The sequence below is a fragment of the Sinocyclocheilus grahami genome, unplaced genomic scaffold, assembly GCF_001515645.1.
Source record: "Sinocyclocheilus grahami isolate Dianchi unplaced genomic scaffold, SAMN03320097.WGS_v1.1 scaffold428.1, whole genome shotgun sequence".
Classification (NCBI taxonomy): domain Eukaryota; kingdom Metazoa; phylum Chordata; class Actinopteri; order Cypriniformes; family Cyprinidae; genus Sinocyclocheilus; species Sinocyclocheilus grahami.
Window position 1 is genome coordinate 289503 of NW_015505607.1, and position 18890 is coordinate 308392.

At 37.8% G+C, this 18890-nt stretch overlaps 1 protein-coding gene across 1 annotated transcript in view; it reads right to left on the reverse strand.

Moving 5' to 3' along the window:
* myo5b (myosin VB) overlaps positions 1-18890 on the reverse strand; it is a 69282-nt gene that overhangs the window by 10962 nt on the left and 39430 nt on the right. The window contains 22 exon segments of the mRNA XM_016233314.1: positions 175-309; positions 411-530; positions 625-770; positions 2389-2473; positions 4276-4512; positions 4602-4841; positions 4932-5088; positions 5179-5390; positions 8332-8443; positions 8692-8778; positions 9623-9720; positions 9849-9995; positions 12110-12193; positions 13759-13881; positions 14133-14294; positions 14296-14332; positions 14888-15162; positions 15271-15380; positions 15478-15585; positions 16485-16566; positions 16651-16794; positions 17411-17567. Coding sequence (XP_016088800.1) covers positions 175-309; positions 411-530; positions 625-770; positions 2389-2473; positions 4276-4512; positions 4602-4841; positions 4932-5088; positions 5179-5390; positions 8332-8443; positions 8692-8778; positions 9623-9720; positions 9849-9995; positions 12110-12193; positions 13759-13881; positions 14133-14294; positions 14296-14332; positions 14888-15162; positions 15271-15380; positions 15478-15585; positions 16485-16566; positions 16651-16794; positions 17411-17567 — 3058 coding nt within the window.

An 18890-nucleotide genomic window follows, 5' to 3' on the forward strand; every position in this document is an offset into this window, starting at 1 on the left:
ATTTTTACTTTAATTTTAAAATCGGTTTTGTTTGATATATTTATGGTTTTATTTTTAAAAATTTTGTTTTTTGTTTTGTTAAACATTTTGTAATTTCTATTTTTGGTTTTCTTTTGTTTTGTGGCAACTGTGAGAAATGTATGAAAGCAGAGAAGACATGACAAATAAACATGCCTTGCGTTTGCTCAGTTCCTCTACTTTCTCTAGATTGGTCTGCAGCCTCTTTCTTTCCTGCTCCAGCTCTCGTACACGCTTCTGTAACTTCATGAAAACGCTGAGGTCCATGGCAGCCTTCTCTATGCCCATCTCCTGCAGGGAGACAAACCACATTAATGCTCATTCTGAAGTGCCTTTATACCCTTTTCAAAGTCTGCTGGTGTTTGTTGGCAGATTCAGTGAAATAACTTTACCTCCACCTGCTGGATGGTGTCATCAGTGTCTCCCACCTCGGAAATACTGATGGAAGTGTAGTTGGAGTCGGAGCCCAGACTGCTCTGGTTAGAGGGGTTCCTCCGGTGGCCAGGATGGAACTAGAATGTGGAAAACCATACAGACATTAAAAACACCCCAAAAAAAAAAAAAGAGGCAAATTCCAGAATTTCAGACTTATTGTCAAAGCGTTACCTTCATGGAGGACAAGTCCTCCTGCAGATTTTCGTATCTCTGCTCCAGTCTGGAATATTCTTTCACCAGGTTCTGATATCGTTGTCTCTCCTCATCCAGTTCAACTTGCAGACGGGTCTCTTTCGGAGACGCATCGCTGCCCTGACCTGAGAGACAAAAAGGCATTCACACACAGGAATAAAGCAATGAACCAGATGACATGCTGCTCCCATTCACCTGTATCAACTTTCACAAGCTGAATATTTCGGTATCATGTGTGTGAAAAACGTATCTTTCTCATAATCTAGCTCTAATTAGGGCTTTTCATTCAGTATCTAAAGGTATGAAAAACTGAAACCTCTTTTGATCCATTTTAGTTGTGAGGTCTCAGTTTATTTTACATTCACACTACAGGTTTTGTGTTGCCGAGTCCACTTGGATATTATGCAATGTGACAGTGATGATAACACTTCTAACAATCTTTTATTGATCTTCGGCTTGATTGATATTTTATCGAGCAATAAAAGATCTTTATTACTCTGATGGAAGACCTTTGAACATCTATGTGTAGGTTACAATATGTTCTTGATTCTGTTATCTCGATAGAAATAAAATAAGCACTTTCTCTTGTACTCTGCATTCACAATGCATATTATAATCGAAACATCATTGTTGACTTAAAGCAAACTCTACTCCACTGTACTCAATGTTGAATGTACTGTGTGAAAACCTCTAATCACATCCTTTGAACAGATTCTGAAAGTGCTATCAGATGTATGGCCTGATAGTTTGATGAAGCATTTTTTGTAAATTTTCCTTCAATTTATTTTTGTTTTATTTAACTGTTATAGAAATTACAAAACAAAAGGGTATTTCATATGTTAAAAGGGTTGGTTATAATGAATTTTATCTGATTTATCAATACCACATGCAAGCTTGATTGTGCCTCCAGCATTAACTGTCCTATTCACTTGAATTGCACAAGACTTTTCTTTAAAGGGATAGATCACCCAAAAACGAAAATCCAGTCACCATTTACTCACCCTCATGTCATTTCAAACCTGTGACTTATTTTATTTTGTGAAACACAATAGAAGGTATTCTGAAGAACTGTTTTTGTCAATACAATACAAAATCAATGGGGTCCAAAACAACTCTGACTGGACTCCATAGACTTACACTGTATGGACAAAAAGTTTTTTTGTGGTCAGCAAATGAAAAGGAAGTCATTTGGAATGATGTGAGGGTCACCTTTACACTTAGTAAAATATCAGACAGTTTAGATTGCCCCGAAATAAAGACCAGAAAAGAAAAAAATCTGTTTCCTACCAAAGACACTGTTAACAAAAACTGATAAAAGTTGTCATTTGTCAAAACAATCACTCCATTTATAACAGTCCTTTGAATAGCATTTTAAAACAACTTAAACAGCCTCAACAACAGCACAGCCCTGAGGAAAATAAGCACAGAACAAACTCGCTAAAGTGACATTTAACAAATAGAAAGCGTATTGAGACCAAACCTTGGGTTTCAAATAGCATTCTCGCATGTGAACCAGCTTGATACAATGGTCAGCTTTTAGTTGTGCAGGTAAAGAAGCAGTTTCACATTCCTCCACTGAAATCCAATGCAGTTTCTGTCTCTCTCATCCCACTTCTGCACACAGACCCTCTTGTGCGTCAAACAAAACCAGCCCAGCCCTCCAGGCAAGCCACACATCCTTTCCTCATACTCCTTCCTCCAAATGCTCTGAGTGTGCATGTGACTCTGAAGCATGAAACTCACCCTGAGTGGGGTTCTGGATTTTGCGGTTCACCTCTTCTTTCTCCTTCTTCAAGAGCGTGTTCTCTTTCTCCAGCTCCTCCACCCTCTGCAAAAGGAAGGAAAAGTCACACCACACTTTCGACTCAAACCATCAGAAAAGCGAGCAACTTCAACTCTAAGAAAGCCAGTTCAGATTATATACAGTGGGGTCCACAAGTTTGAGATTTGATTTAATATTTTGTATTTTTCTTATTTAATATTAAATATATTCAATTATATTATCAGCATAACAATTTGAGTGAAAATCTGAATTAAAATAAAATGAATAATTATTTCAAACCATCTTATTATTTGATATGTCCCGATCAGTGTCCTCGATTTTGTGTTTATATGCACACACTGCATGCATGTCACAATTATGAATATGGGACTACTGATATAAACCTCTTGTATTTTATATGCACAATAAGCAGAATAATTGCAACAAAGTGGAGATAAGGTTAGAAATCATGTAGCTCGCGCTGTCAAAGTGCTAGTCTGTCATTCAAGTCTGAATCAAGTCTGACAGTAGATAAAAGTAAATGATAAATTAATAAGTGATCATTACAAAAGTGTGCATCAAATACACTGAACACGCAATCTCAAATGTGTATGATGTGCTAGAACAGACCTCACAGTTTCTCGCACGTCACACATTTAAGCGTCTTCTTTTCCTTTTAAAGGCGGTTGCCAACATACCGCCTCCTGCTGCACAACACCGGTGTTGTGCCCAATTCTGACCCCCGCCAGATTACTGCCCCCCTAGCATCGGTTGGATTAGGAGTAGGTGTGGGGGAGGGGTTAGGATTAGGCAATCAGGTAGCGACTTAAACGGGGGGCGGTGGGGGCAATAATTTGGCAGGGGGTCGAAATTGGGCACAACACCGGCATGACAACTGACGTAAAATAAAGATCGGGCTGAGGAGAGCATTACAAAAAAAAAAAAAAAAGGCTTTTTTAGCCCCCGTCCTTGAGATCGGCTCAGAACATCCCTAGTCCCTTTTTGTGCATATATATATACACCTTACCGTTCAAAACTTTGGGGTCAATTAGATTATTTTCAAAGAAATTAATACTTTATTCATTAAGAATGCATTAAACTGCATTCAAATGTATCACGGTTTTCAATAAAATATTAAGCAGCACAACTCTTTTCAACACTGATAATAATAAGATGTTTCTTGAGTATCAAATTTAAAATTACATTTTAAAATATATTCAAATAGAAAGTTATTTTTAATTGTAATAATATTATACAGTATTACTGTTTTTACTGTAGTTTTGATTAAATAAATACAGCCTTGGTGAAAATAAGAGACTTTCAAAAACATAAAAAAATCTTACGATCTCAAAACGTTTGAATGGTAGTGTATGTATATATAAACATATATATTTATTATATGTTTCTATTACAAAAAAAACAAGAAAAATAAGAGAATAAACTTAAACACTATTTACGTTGTGTAAATAGTGCAGTGAATATATTTTAAGTCATTACTATAATTTACATTTATTATTTTTAACTCTTACCATCAAAACATGAGGAAGATGATCACATTAAAGACAAACTAGCTGATTATTCCATTTCAAGAGACCTTTTGTGAGCTGGTCAATCCTCTTAAACAATTTCCATGCATTATTAACTTTGCTTGTGCATGACAGACATTAGTTATGTAACAGCTGCCCTGTTATGAGAGATAAGAGTGTCATTTTTTCTGTGGAAACTGAAAAGCTAAATGCACTGATCTGTTTTTGTAACATTCAACTATTTACCCTCAGACAACTTAAATGAAGCAGAAATACGAAAACAAGTCTTGAGACAAAGAACTTCAACAAACATCGACTAGTTATCTGAGCATCCTTTCTCACCTGTTCGAGTCCTTGTTTCTCGTTGCTGAACTCCTCCTCTATCTGCTTCCTCTGGGCGTGGGCTTCCTGAAGCTCCACCCTCAACTTCTCAAGCTCTTCCTGCAGTGATGTCACCTGAGTGCCAGCAGTCTGCCGAATGCGGAGAGTCTCCAGTTCTTTCTGGAGCTTAGTGACCTCTGATCCCAGAGCAGTGTTAGTAACATTCAGCTGCTCGTTCTGAGTTTTATGCTCTTTTGACTGTAAAGAAAAGAGATAACAACTCAACATCATGTCAGTTGGTTTTGGTGATTCTGCAAACATTTATGCATTATATTATCTTCCTGTACCTGGTTATCCATCTTCTTCTGGAGCTGCACGATCTTGTTCTCCATTCCGACATTGAGATTTTTAAAGTGTTCGGCCGAACGGGCCGCTATCTTAAGCTGTTTGAGCTGGCGCTTGGCACGTACGCGGCGGTAGAAACACTGGATGACAATGGCAGCATTTCGGGCATGGAGATACTTCTTTCTCACGAGCCAACCACGGACGGTCTTCTGTATAATCATGGCTTTGTGATGGAGCAAGAACTGAAAATGCAGAAAATGCAGCTTAAAACTGTGCTTTAAAGAAACATAGCTTGAAGAGAGTGAAACAAAAGATAAAGCGCAGTGCAGTACCTCCTGATATAACCTGCGTATGAACATGCCCCGGGCAAATGCCTGAATGGTGATCACAGCCCGCCGGATCCTCAAATACTCCTGTCGAACTCGTACCATCCGGTACTGCTTCTGACAAATAAGTGCTGCTCGGGTCAGACGAAGCATCTCTGCATATCTGAGAGAGAATGGGAGAACAAGAGCTGTAAGTAGAGCGACAAACATGCCAGTGAAGTTCAATCTAAGAACAGTCAACTCAAACATTCACCTGCGTGCCAAGTAACCCCGGCCATATCTCTGCAGAGTTATAGCAGACTTGCGGATCTTGCGGTACCGAACTCTCTGCAGCCATCCTCGCACTGTCTTCTGGATCTTAATGCAGGCGAAGCGGAACTTATCAGCTCGGAGCTTCTCCAGATAGGCCACCTGACCTGCCCTGAAGAAAATCTTTGTCTTTCCAAACTGGAACTTATCTGGATCCTGAAGGAGAAATTAAGTTAAGAGTCACATTTAACAGGTTTATTCATGACAAATATCCTTGAATAAACATTAATAAAATATTTTTCATGTTGAAGGCGGCATATTTAACCCCTGAACACTGCCCAAGAGTCCAAAATGCTATTTCGGACAAGCAGAAAGTGTAAAAATGCCAAACTGTATAAAAAAATAAAAAAAAAACACAAACCTCTTTATTGAGATAAATGTACTACTGTAAGTCTTGGGTCAGTAAGATTTTTTTTAAATGTTTTTGAAAAACATTATAATCAAGGCTGCATTTATTTGGTCAAAAATAAACAGTGATATTACGAAATATCACAACATAAAATACCTTTAAAATTATTTTTTAATTTTGAATGTACATTTTAATCTTTTAAAGGGGTTATATGATGCTGCTAAAAAGAACATTATTTTGTGTATTTGGTGTAATGAAATGTGTTTATGCGGTTTAAAGTAAAAAAAAACACATTATTTTCCACATACTGTACATTATTGTTTCTCCTCTATGCCCCGCCTTTTTGAAACGCATCGATTTTGACAAAGCTCATCGGTCTGAAAAAGTGAGGTGTGCTCTGATTGGCCAGCTATCCAGTGCGTTGTGATTGGCCGAATACCTCAAGCGTGAGACGGAAATGTTACGCCCCTCACATACTGTGATGGCGTGTCCCAGCCGGAGCGACGACACAAAAACATTAAAACCCATTACAAACGAGGCATTTGTTGCATCCAGTGGGGACATAATTACTTATTATAATGACTTATACTGTCTTTTTACGCGTTGCGTTGCATTGCATCATAGATCCACAGCACTAAGTTGATGTATTCCCTCAGTGACCAGCACGGATCAGCTCTAGGCATGACTAAGCGGATATCGTCCTCTTTTGGAAGACCAAACAAAGTAGTTTCGCTTTCACAAAGAGACACACTGCTTCTTCAAGACATGGCGGCAGCGGCAACAATACTACAGCGAGAATAAAAGTTACGCCTTCTTTCTTTGCGTGCACATTTGGGCGGCGTTATGCAAATCTTCCCACATAGTGAGGTAGATATGTGGGGGCGTGTTAGAACGAGCCGTTTTAGGTAGGTGTGGCTGACTCTTAACTTTTATAAAGAATATCTCTTTGGATTTAAGACTTTAGTCTTTGCAAATTTACAGGTCTTCTTTATGCACCAAGAGCTTGTAACACTCCAAAGAGCAAGGAAAAAATGAAATCGCATCATATGACCCCTTTAATTTATTTTTATGATGGCAAAGTGGGCTGAATATTCAGCAGCCATTACTCCAGTCTTCAGTGTCACACGATCCAACAGAAATCATTCTAATATGCTGATCCAGTGCTCAAGAAACATTTTTTCTTATTATCAATATTGAAAAACAGTTGTGCTGCTTAACATATTTGTGGTAACCGTGATACTTTTTTCTGGATTTTTTGATGGAAATAGAATAGAATAGAAAGTTCAAAAGAACAGCATTTATTTGAAACGTAAATATATAATACAGTGGCGAACGGTGACTTTTTTAACCGGGTATGCTGAGTGATAAGACCCCCCCCCTATCGGTTTTTAGGACACTCAAAAGGGATCACAGATGACAAATAAGAAATTTGTAAATTAAATTCATCTCCAATCCTTCTATCGTTTCAGGTTTATCCATAGTTAAATATAGCTGGTTTTCCAAGTAAAAACCACCAAATAACATTTACACGTAGTTACGTTATGATACGTGATCAGAGGGTGGGGAGATGGGAGGATTTCCCCCGTCTATATGTCTCTGCATCAGCTAAATGATTTTTTTATTCCCAGTGAATAGGAGTTAAAACTCCCACCCGGGTGACACTACTCGGGTGACAATAACAGACCATGCAAAATACCCAAAAATATAAAAAATATTGCAAATTGCAAAGTAACGTTGCAACCTCGCAAACAATAATAAAATCAGAGAAGGACTTTAATTGTAAGCGACACGAGCATATGCAAAACAAAGGGAACAATATGATGTTTGTTATTATTAAAATTTTATATAGCCCACGTTTTTCTAAAAACATTTTTTAAATTTACCGCTAAGGCAATAACGTTGACAATAATGTATATCTTCAACATACATTGTCTATGACCAAAAATGTACAAAAATATACAGTTACAGTGTTTTTTCTTTTGATTTAATCGAGTTGGCTTTGCATCAAACACAATGTAATTTTTTGCAATCGAGATCTGACAGCAGCAGCACATTTTTCTGCTCGGGCGTGCACTTCGCTGACAGCTTACCTACCGCATTAAACCTGTCGAAGACCAGCAAATCACTGAGAACGCGCATCAATCCTGACGACTCATAGCAACAGAGCAGAGGCGAGAAAGCTGTGGAGAATCCGCTCGCCCGGAAGCAACCGCAACTGGTAGATTTAAAGAAAATTACTGCCGTTTGGCAAATAAATAATTTTACGTACTTATTCCTAACTCTTTAAGCTTTAAGTTACATTTCAAATGACCAGGGATCAACTTATAATCATGTTTATATGAATAATCCCGTGAATTTATTCTCTCAAATGGCCTGGGTATACGGAGCATTCGCAGCTTATATGGACGGAACGCCACTTACATAAAATTATATATTTACTTTTGATCAATTTAATGCATCCTTGCTGAATAATACATATTAATTTCTTAAATGTACAGACCCCAAACTTTTGATCAGATTGTATGTTAGAAATATTTAAGAAATATTTTAATTGCTAATATAGGAAGAAGTTTTGAGCTCATCTGTTTTCTTAATCCACGGCAATACCATGGTAATAAATGTACAAGGTACTTCAAAAATACTGTGGTAAATGTCCAGACAAACATGGTATTACCACAATACCAGCATGAGAGTGAGCACTACACATGTAACTTACATATAAGCTATTTCTAACCACGGTAATCTTACCTTGATTAAGGTCTCCAGCAGGTTCTTACAAACTTGCTTCTTATCGCCAATGGTCATGTCCTTCCGTGTCATGAGCACCCGATATCTGCTGAAGAAATCTGGATAGGTCCACCTAAGAAATGACATGTGTGTGACATGATGCGACAAGGAAATGAAAAAAACACATATTGAATAAACTTGTACTAGTGGTTTGATTTCCATAATTATATCATTTCCAATGATTAGTGAGAAAACATGAGGTTATGCATGTATATATGAAGCACCAAAACTCTTTCCTAATGTCTTGCTTGAGAGCATAAGACAAGAGCCCCCATGTCTACCCTGCCTTAAAGCCCTATAAAAGAATCTGCAGATCGTTACCTGGAGGGATACCCGGCGGCACTGATGCGGATAGTCTCGAGAACTCCACATGCTCGCAGTTGCTGAACAGCTCTTCTAGAATCAAACCTACAGAAAGCAATAAGTCAAAAGAGTCAGTCAAAGAGTGAGGAATCTTTACAAAAACCAACACAAGAAGATCCTAAACAAGGAAAATCTGATCTTGACATTTTTTATGGGTACAAAAGTGAGCATGTCACCCCACGAGAGATTTGGGGTGTTATCTAGACCTACCGGATCTTTCTTTTGAGCATAGAGCACATCTCCCGTGAGAGAGGCATTGGGAGACTGCAGTCCGCTCAGGGACTGGAAGCTATCTGACTCAGAGCTCTGTGACTGTGTGTTCACAACCTTAAGAGCATGTGACTGACAAAACCCTGTCAATTTAGCATCCTTGAAGGGGCTTTTGTGCTCAGAATTTGAAGAGGAAGCAAAACAAAACCCTATCACTTCTCAGAATTGTGAACTTTACGAGAAAAATAAGCAAATAAATACATTAAACATGATTGTTTGAAGATGAATATAGTGTAACACATTAAAAAGCTGACAAGTACCATATTTCTTTTTATTATAGTATTTGGAACAGACCAGTCAATGTCAGGTTTCCATTCACCTCAAACATTTAATGGAAAAATAATTAACAAAAGTGTTAACTCAGCACGTACTTTGCAGATGGGGGCCACTTCTAAAAAAAGAAAACCAGGTTTAATTATATTTTATATAACCTTTTCGGCTAATTCTCAGAGGAGCGTTGATGTCTGATTGTTGGAGGAAACTTAGGGTGCAGTTGAGGTCGATCAAATGTCTCTGTACCAGCATGACTCTAATGTTCTCTGGCAGCTTAAATGAATTAGCTATACCTCTCTATTTATAGGCAAGATAAACTAAGTACTAATGGATAAATAAAACTTACACAAAGGATTCCTTATAATCATTGGGTTTAATGCAGCGCACATAATGAGGGGTGGTAGCATTCAGCGTTTCCATCAGAAGATGTAGAGAGTTCCTGAACTGTGAAAGAAAGTTTTTATTTCATCATTATGTTAAGCACCTCATCTTCATAATAAGTTGACCGTCAGTTGATCTACTGTCAAGCACAAACATGGACCTAAAACTGGCCTCTTGACACTAAGCCTCACCTGGGTGCCCACACTTTTTCTGTGCTCACGGTTGTGGCCTTTTGGAACTGGTTTGGCAGGCCGGACGTTGATCTTGGAGCTCTTGCTGGTGGCTGAGAGAGGACCAGAATCTTTACCATCATGGAAGAGATCTGCAACCAGCTGGAACTGTACCCAAAAAAAAAAAAAAAAAAAACCACACACACAGAAAACACAACAGTTTTTCAGGAAAGAAAGAAAATATTTTGTAGAGACACAAGAATACATTTGATAATAAGTGTCACATGAAGAAATCTTGACTGCTTTAAGCTATCCAGTAATATTACAGATGCATCACATCTTGCATAAGAGGCATAAGAAACCCAGATGTTTTTTTTATTCCAGCTAGACTAAAATTTGCATAAAATTTGTATTCAACTCCAGCAGCACTTCAAAGCACACTTGGAATCCCTTTAAAATCCACTCCCTAAGCATCCACCACAAGGCAGGTACACAGTGTTTCAATGAATCCTTAATACCGTGATCCTGCCAAGATACAGGGCTCTAAGATGGAATACAGATGACATCATTAAACTGCAGTCACTGTAAGTCTGACACTGTAGGTAGAGATTGATAAACAGAGATGATGGACCAGAGACTAAATACAAATTAAAGGTGCGGACAGCAATGGTATCCCGAGTTGCACAGGGTTGTAAAAAGTACTGGGAAATTATATTTAAGTTAAAATTTTAATTTTAATAATTTGTTTTATGTTAAACAAAAAATTACAGTTTTACACTGAAAAGGATTTCATTGGCTGTTTTAAACCAGTAAGACAGAAAAAAATATAGTATACTTTTAAATGAATAGTTCACCCCAGAATGAAAACTTTTACTTACCCAGTTCATCCAAAAAAATAGATGAGTTCGTTTTTTAATCGGAACAGATTTGGAGACATTTAACATTACTTTAAACAAATTTTTTTGACAGATTTTGGGGATGAGTTTTTTTTTCACTGGAGGAAGCTTTATTTTGATGTATGGACTCGTATTTTGTCCAGAAACGACGGTTTAAAGTTAAAACATCTTAATGATGGATTTGTTTCTTACAAACATGTAGCTTTTCACTTCACAAGATATTAATTGATGGACTGGAGTATTGTGGATTACTTGTGGATTATTGTGATGCTTTTATCAGATGTTTGAACTCTCATTCTGACAGCACCCATTCACTGCAGAAGATCCATTGGTGAGCAAGCGATGTAATGTTACATTTCTCCAAAGCTATTCTGATGAAGAAACAAACTCGTCTACATCTTTGATGGCCCGAGGGTGAGTAAATTTTCAACTATTTTCATTTTTGGCCAAACCATTCCTATAAGGACATATATGCTTGAAATAAGTTTTTTTAGAGTAAAAGTCCAAGTATTAAGTTTCAAAAGTAGCCAAGTAGTAATAATAATAATAGTAGTAGCAGCAGCAGTCATACTTGGCTTTTAAGTGCTGATCAGTGGTAGATCTAATAAAAAAGTAAGACATCACTTAGACTATTTATTAAATCAGTAAAAGATCATGTTAAATCATTTGTGTGCAACCTAATTAATATGCATGAGCTGAGCTATGCCTTCACCATTTGATCTGTGAAACCCCACGACATTTTAAACCACAATGAAGGCCCTGCATGAAATGCCTTGCTCAGCATTGTTGATATCCTGAAGAGAACATAGCTCTGAAGCATATTTAAAGTAATAGCAAACTTCAGACAGCAGTGCTGAAAACTGTTATCTCTTGAGACAAACTGATGTTTAAATTGCACTTCTTCCACAGGGACATTACAAGACATTACAAGAGTCCTAGTGAAAGTTTCATTTTAAACTCGACAGCATTTCAACATGGCCCTGCAGAGAAGGTCTTTAACTTAGACGATGATGTGCTGCTGTCTGCAAATGAACATAGCTCAGATTCCAGTGAATTTTGTTGCCAAGAAACCTCAGGACAAAACACTACGAGAGAGATCAGTATTGACAAAGACAATGGATATACTATTAAATTTCGGTTAAGATGGATCCGGCTGTTCGAGTGATTCAGTGCTAGGTGTGGACAAGGTCAGGCCTCTGTTTGCCTGAGAACTTTAAGTCAATTAACTGATTAAACGGGCCAGAGAGCAAGACATGAGCTAAAGAGTGATTCCAATCACGCAGACATGAGGAAGCGTGAAGTATAAACAGAGGCCCAGCTGGATGGGGATGGATTTATTTTTTTAAACATAACATTTTATTCTTACCAAAAATACCCAGGGCTCACCTGACTGGCCTTGAGGATGTTTATCTGCTCCTCATAAACAGTGTCTCTATTCTTCTCCAGGAAGCCGTCACACTGATATTCAACCTGTCAGGGGTGACAATGTCACAAGTGTGACATGTACATCAGTACCACACTAAAATAACATGCTACATCATTTTTGTGCCCCCAAACTGGCATGAAGAAGAATCAGCTATTTTTATTGCATTCATCATGCATTATTAACCAAATCATTTGTGTTGTGTAACACAATTTCACACAAGTTGGGTTTCAGTGAGCAAGTTTGTAAAGAGTTAAGCTATTCTCGTCCTAAAAACCCAGATGTGCATCACAAATTGCTAATTTCTACAAAAAGTATTTATGTCATGTCAAGTTCAGTCCAGGCAAACAAAATCTGTTCAAGGGTTAAAAATAGGGATGCACCGAAATGAAAATTCTTGGCCGAAGCCGAACAAAATTAAACACTGGGTCGAAGGCCGAATACCGAATATAGTTTTTCGAGTTTTTCCCCCCATGTATTTTCCCAATTTTTTTTCACCATTGCATAAATTAAAAAGCCAAAATGTGCTTTTTACTGTTTTGTCTTGCTTTTCAAAGAAAAAAAAATCTATTACAAAACAACAATTTAAAAATATTTAACACTGAACATTTTTATCATTCTAGCAGACACTTTACCAACAAAGCACAATTTAACTTTAAATTAATAAGTTAGTAAAATAATCATTTTTGGCCGTCAGACACCCTTCTTGAATCAGGCATGTATTTTTATTAATTTTTTTACTGTACAATTAAAAGCAGCCTTGCTGAGAAGAGACTTCTTTTAAAACATTAGAAAATATTACAGATCCTAATTTGAACACTATGTGTGCATGTTATAATAAATGTATTAAAACAGAGCTGTTGTAATGATTAGTCTCATTACGAATACGTCGTATGTATTGCATTGTCACATGCCTTGTAAAAATTCATAAAAATGTGAATGAGCAACTGACGACTGTATCAGAGAAGATTTACCTCGCGCTTTGGACTTTGAACCCTGGTTAACAAGCAGATCTGCTGCGAGTTCGTGCAGTGCTGTCAGAATACATGAAATGCGTGCGTGTATTAGAAAACATAACGTTCTGCAGTTTATTTACTAATTGTTTAAGGCCATTTCGCGATTTCAATCATCATACAGTAACCAGCAACAATCACCCCTTTCTCTTCTCATTGAAGACATGCGATGAAGTCCTAAACAGTCTCTCCCTGTCAGTGCTTGTAATGATTTTTGCGTCTTTCTCCGACAGTTTAAATGCTTCCACACTGCTGACGTGTGTGCTGCATAATAAAGAGTGCGCACCTCTCACTCTGCGCTGGTTGCTATTTGATCGCGTCATATCATTGTTCGGTACAATTTATTCTGTCTTTTCGCTTATTCGGCCGAATAGAGATAGAATAGAGCTTTTTTTGCTATTTTCGGCCGAATAATTTCGGTTGCCGAACATTCGGTGCATCCCTAGTTATAAATGAAAATGGTTTAGAGCTTAAAGTGTAAAAAGCCTACTTTATTGGTAAAAGAGTTTCAGGAAGTTAAGGATGATGCTTTTGGTGATATCATGATATCCCAGCAGCATCCTGAGCCCTATAGTGCACTTAATATAGGCTGAACCCACCTTATCTGCAAAGTGGACCACAATGAATGACCTGTTGGACATCCTGGGCTTTTCGAAATGCCCACTGTTTGAATGCTTGCTGTACAGCTTCTGCGCCCAGTTTTGATCCGTTCCTTTAGGCACCTGTCAGATGCAGTAAAGAAAAAAATACTTTGAACTGCAGGAAACTGAAAACATTATTTGGGTTACCTCTAGCAGAAATAGCATGATCACCCTTTTGAAGCTGCTCTGATTCATACTCAAAAACTTCAAAGAGGCAGAGGTGTTTAAAACTAAATGAGACACTCTGTTCGGAGACCTGTTCAGACAACATCTCTCTCAAATTCTCTTTATCATATTCTCAACAACTGTTTTTGCCTCTGCTCACGACTCACCTTACACTCTTCATCAAGAAGGTCCAGAATACCAAGCTTGGCTTCAATGAGGTCAATGCACGGCTGGTTATCATAGAAATCTATAAGCGTCCAGGGGATCTGCTCCTTCATATACTCTTCTTGCTCCAGTTTAAACACATGCTGAGGGGTATATGATGTGCATGTATTAGTTAAATGCATCAAATACATTCAATTTGAAACTTAATACAGCCAAGAGTCATGACACAAACACACAGGTCATTCCTGTCATGCAGAACATTTTCTAACTTTTTAAAAATGATTACGCTTTTGCATTTCTATACCATATGATCTATACATTTCTAAATGCAATTCTAAAATGTAAATGCAATTCTAAATTCTAAAATGTCCTGGAAGATGATATTATCATGCAACTGGCTTTTGTTATTCAAACTAATAATATAAAAGACTAATAGGATAGAAAGTAGTACTGAAAGCCGTTGAAAAAAAAAAAAAAAAAAACCTATTTAAAAAGGGAAAATGAAAGCTGTTGAAAAAAAAAACTATAAACTGGTTATAAATTAAAATCTTTACTATAATGCTGATCAATAAGTTCCCCTCTTTGAGGAAGTAATTAGTCCCATGGTCAGAAAGGCTTACAGTAATTGCTGACACTAAAAACTCAATGAGGTTTCTGCAAAGGGAAGGTCAAAACATAAGACATATTACTCTACTGTATATAAAAACCCAAAGAACTAAGCTTCTAAATCTTTACTTGCATGACCTCTCATAATCACAAGCATTACCCATAGATATCCAGCACACCGATGAAGGAGTGCTGTTTGGTGGAGGTGTGCAAGGCCTTATTGATGTGCTCCACGATCCAGTCAAAGAGATGGGCGTAAATGTGTTTGGCCAGGGCATCTCGGGCATTGACCGCCTGGGCATGTGACATGTTCTTCACATAGGTCTCGGAAGTGGTCACCAGCTTCCTGCGGCACAGCCAGTGCTCCATCTGCTCCTGCTCTATACCCAGCAGCCGACAGAAATTATGCAAATGAGTGTCGTCCCTCTGCAGGTGCAAAAAAAGATTGCAATTGTTTAGGCAAGTGAAGGATAGTCAGCTAATGTGCTAAAATAAATAACATACAGTAAGACACACTATTTGTTGTGCACTTGCATTGATATGGCAGGATTCTCCATCTCTCTCTGACATGATCCCCACGTTCCCCAGGTGCAAGATGGAGGCAATTATCTTAAAGATGCTCATTTGATGGATCTCTTTCACACCTGCACATCACCATGATAAATATTAAATATGCTTGCTACTCGATATGTCTTGTTGCAAAGCCTTGCTTAAAGACATGTTTATTGCTGTAGTTCTCACCAAGCATTGTAAGAGCCTCTCTTGTCTTCACAAGGTCCTCAGCGTCATTCACGCCTTCAATAAAAATGTTCTCACCAAGAGACGTGTAGGTAAAGTCTTCTGCGCTGGCTAAAATAAGAGGGTGAATGGACAATTTGCATTTGAGTAAGACTTAAAGATTGTCAGTAGTAGCATTATGATCAAAATCAGGTACATTGCCGTTCAATAGTTTGGAGAATCCTGAAAAGAATGCATCACTGTTTCCACTAAAACATTAAGCTGCACAACTGTTGAGAATAAGAAAAAAATGTTTCTTGAGCATTGACATTTGACACTAAACGCTGGAGCAAAGGATGGCAAAAACTCAGCTTTGCAATCACAGGAATAAATTACTTTTTAAAATACATTAAAATAGAAAACTATCATTTTAAATAGTAATAATATTTCAAAATATTACTGTTTTTGCTGTATTTCTGAACTTAAGACACTCTTCAAAAATGGAACTTCTGAACAGTGGTGTATTATAGTAATTTCATATCACTGCAATGGTATCAAAAATATATTCAACTAAAAATATTTTTTACATCAAATTTACATTTTCATTACTTAAAAATAAAGCAGTTGGGTATGCTGCAAGAGTATAAAAGATTTAGTGGCCACACGGCCACTGGTGCTCATTGGATATGAAAGGCAATTAGCAAATGAAACGATATGCACTCATGTGGTTGAAAGATAAAAAGCCTAAGCCTACATTTTAATTTGCATACGAGTATTTAATGAGAAAAAAATGAAAAAACTTCAAGACATTGCATTAATTTGACTGATGAGCTGCATCATGAGCTCAGACATTTTTCTAGCATCTCATGCCATATAGACCACATTTTAAGACCTATTCGTGAGACATTTCTGCCATCAAACAGCATATACCATCATACTGCCCAGCCACAGTCAATGGCAAATAAAAACACTTGGATTTCAGAAATTCAGGAAGTAACCAAACCAGTCATTGAGTTCATTTGGCTACTTACTCAAGGAAAGATCTTTAAACTCTGACAGAGAGGATGAAGCACAGAGCTGGTAGAAGATGTGATAGTTCCTCTCGTCCTCAGCCTGCAAAAATAAAGTGTTCAGTACATGGAAAAGCACAAGGGGCTGCAATAAAATCTTAAATCGTCCTTCCTACATGAGACGGACCTGAAATACTACTCTGGACTTCTCAAGCAGATATGTTCGCATGTTGGCACCGATGATGTAATATCTCCTATCGAAGCCGATCTGGATGTATTTCCCGAAGCGGCTGCTGTTGTCATTGCGGGTGGTTTTTGCATTCCCAATGGCCTGCACAGAAGGAAAAAAGAGTGTTAATTATGGTTGAGTCACTCTTTTCTTGGTTTAATATGAAAAAAGAAGCCATCAAATTACTATGGTTGATGCATAATGGAACACAAAAAGGGTGGAGAGAGAATTTCACAACAGAGGTTGCAAAACGATTGAGGAGGCGTAAACCTAAAATCCTGTTTGCAGCATCATGTAGAATAAGTAATTACAGTGATTTTGGATTATTCGTTTGTCTGAGCTGGGGTGTTGTGAGTCACGTGTAGTATTAGGATGGTTTATCTCTAGGTTCGCATCCTGAGAGGCCCTGCTATCACCAATGCTCATTTCTGCAGTAATGATATCTCTAAATTGACTGTGAGATTTGGCCACTCTCGTTGGCACTGAGATTATCTTCCTGAAGGGCACAAGTGCGTGCTTCGCTCTTATCTGTTCAAACAGGCCTGCCGATTCTTGAGTTTAATTTCGCAGCTCAAGTGTGGCAATGCTGCGATGAGATGGAGTGATGAATGAGGGCACCTTTACGTGCTGCTGCACACATGATGGAAGTACTTGGTGGCACGCGTTTATTAGATTGAACACAAATTATTTTGGTAATGTGTCCTATGTCATAACATACCTCCATGATGGGGCTGGAGGCCAGTACTTTCTCTTCGACGTTGGTGTCATTCGCTGAACCTCCCACTGTGGCGAAGAAGCGCATGGCGTACTTTGCGGAAACCGTTTTACCGGCTCCAGACTCGCCACTCACGATTATCGACTGGTTCTTTTCATCTCTGCAGATGAAAGTTCAGGTTTACATGTGTGAAGACAGCGTCCCTATGAATATCTGAGATGATATGCATGATAAAGGAAATCCATTGTAAATCCATTGTCGATATAAAGCACATTCAACTAATAAGGCTGTGTTTACAGAATTCAGAGGCATATGAAACATATTCATGTTACATGCATTCTGCATGATGCCTGATATAATTTGACCCTCTAATAAAAGAGAGTCAACAAGCAGGGCCAAAATTCCCTGGAAAATGTGATAATCAAATAATTCAGATTGATAATTAGAATCATTTATAGAAAATGTATCTATATTCAAATGGACACAGCAACATAATTTGAATAAATAGAATTAAGTTAAATTTCAAATAATGTAGCTGAATATAACAGCAGCTAAAGATGTCAAGCAAATACTTAACAAAATATATCAAAATATACATTCTAGACCAGGGCTGTCCAAACTCGGTCCTGGAGTGCCGGTGTCCTGCAGAGTTTAGCTCCAACTTGCCTCAACACACCCGACTGGAAGTTTCTATGCCTACTAAGAGCTTCATTAGCTGGTGCAGGTGTTTTTAATTATGGTTGAAGCTAAACTCTGCAAGACACCGGCCCTCCAGGACCGAGTTTGGACAGCCCTGTTCTAGACATTAACAACATTTATATTTATTTTTAATTATTAAATGTTATATAAAATTACATGGATCAGGAACATTAGTGCATAGCAAAAAACAGGTGTGTGGAAAGAAGACAAAAAAAGAAGCAAAAGCCTCAGAGTGCCATCTGAAATGTTCTTCTAAAATTAGCATTTTTATCAGGCTCCTATGTTTAAGTTCAGTAATTGTACTTTAATGGCAATGTACAGGTCCTTTTCTATGCCATTAAAGTGAAATAAATAAAGATAAATAGGAGCCTGATAAAAAAAGTTCACTTTAGATGAAAATTTTAGATGGCACTTAGAGGTTTTTGCATCTGAACTCTTCAAATGCAGTTAAAAACTTCCAATCTAAAGTTCTAAACCACACCGGTTGCTGCCGTTTGGTCTATATGCACTAGACACACACACTTGTCCCAGGAGAGCTACCTCAGGAAAACCTAAATGCAGCAGAGTGCCACTCGGACACACTCTTAAATAATTGACCTGTCTATTCAGTGTTACTGACATGTATAAAACCTATCAAATGCATAGTCTGACCACAAGCCTTGCCTCGTCTTTCCTCCTTCGCCTGAGCTTATTTTAGGACTTCAGCATTACACAAGTCATTAGTAAGTCATGATGTCTCAGTGTGGGATGTTTAGCTCCAGCTTAAACCTGATGTGCAAATGGC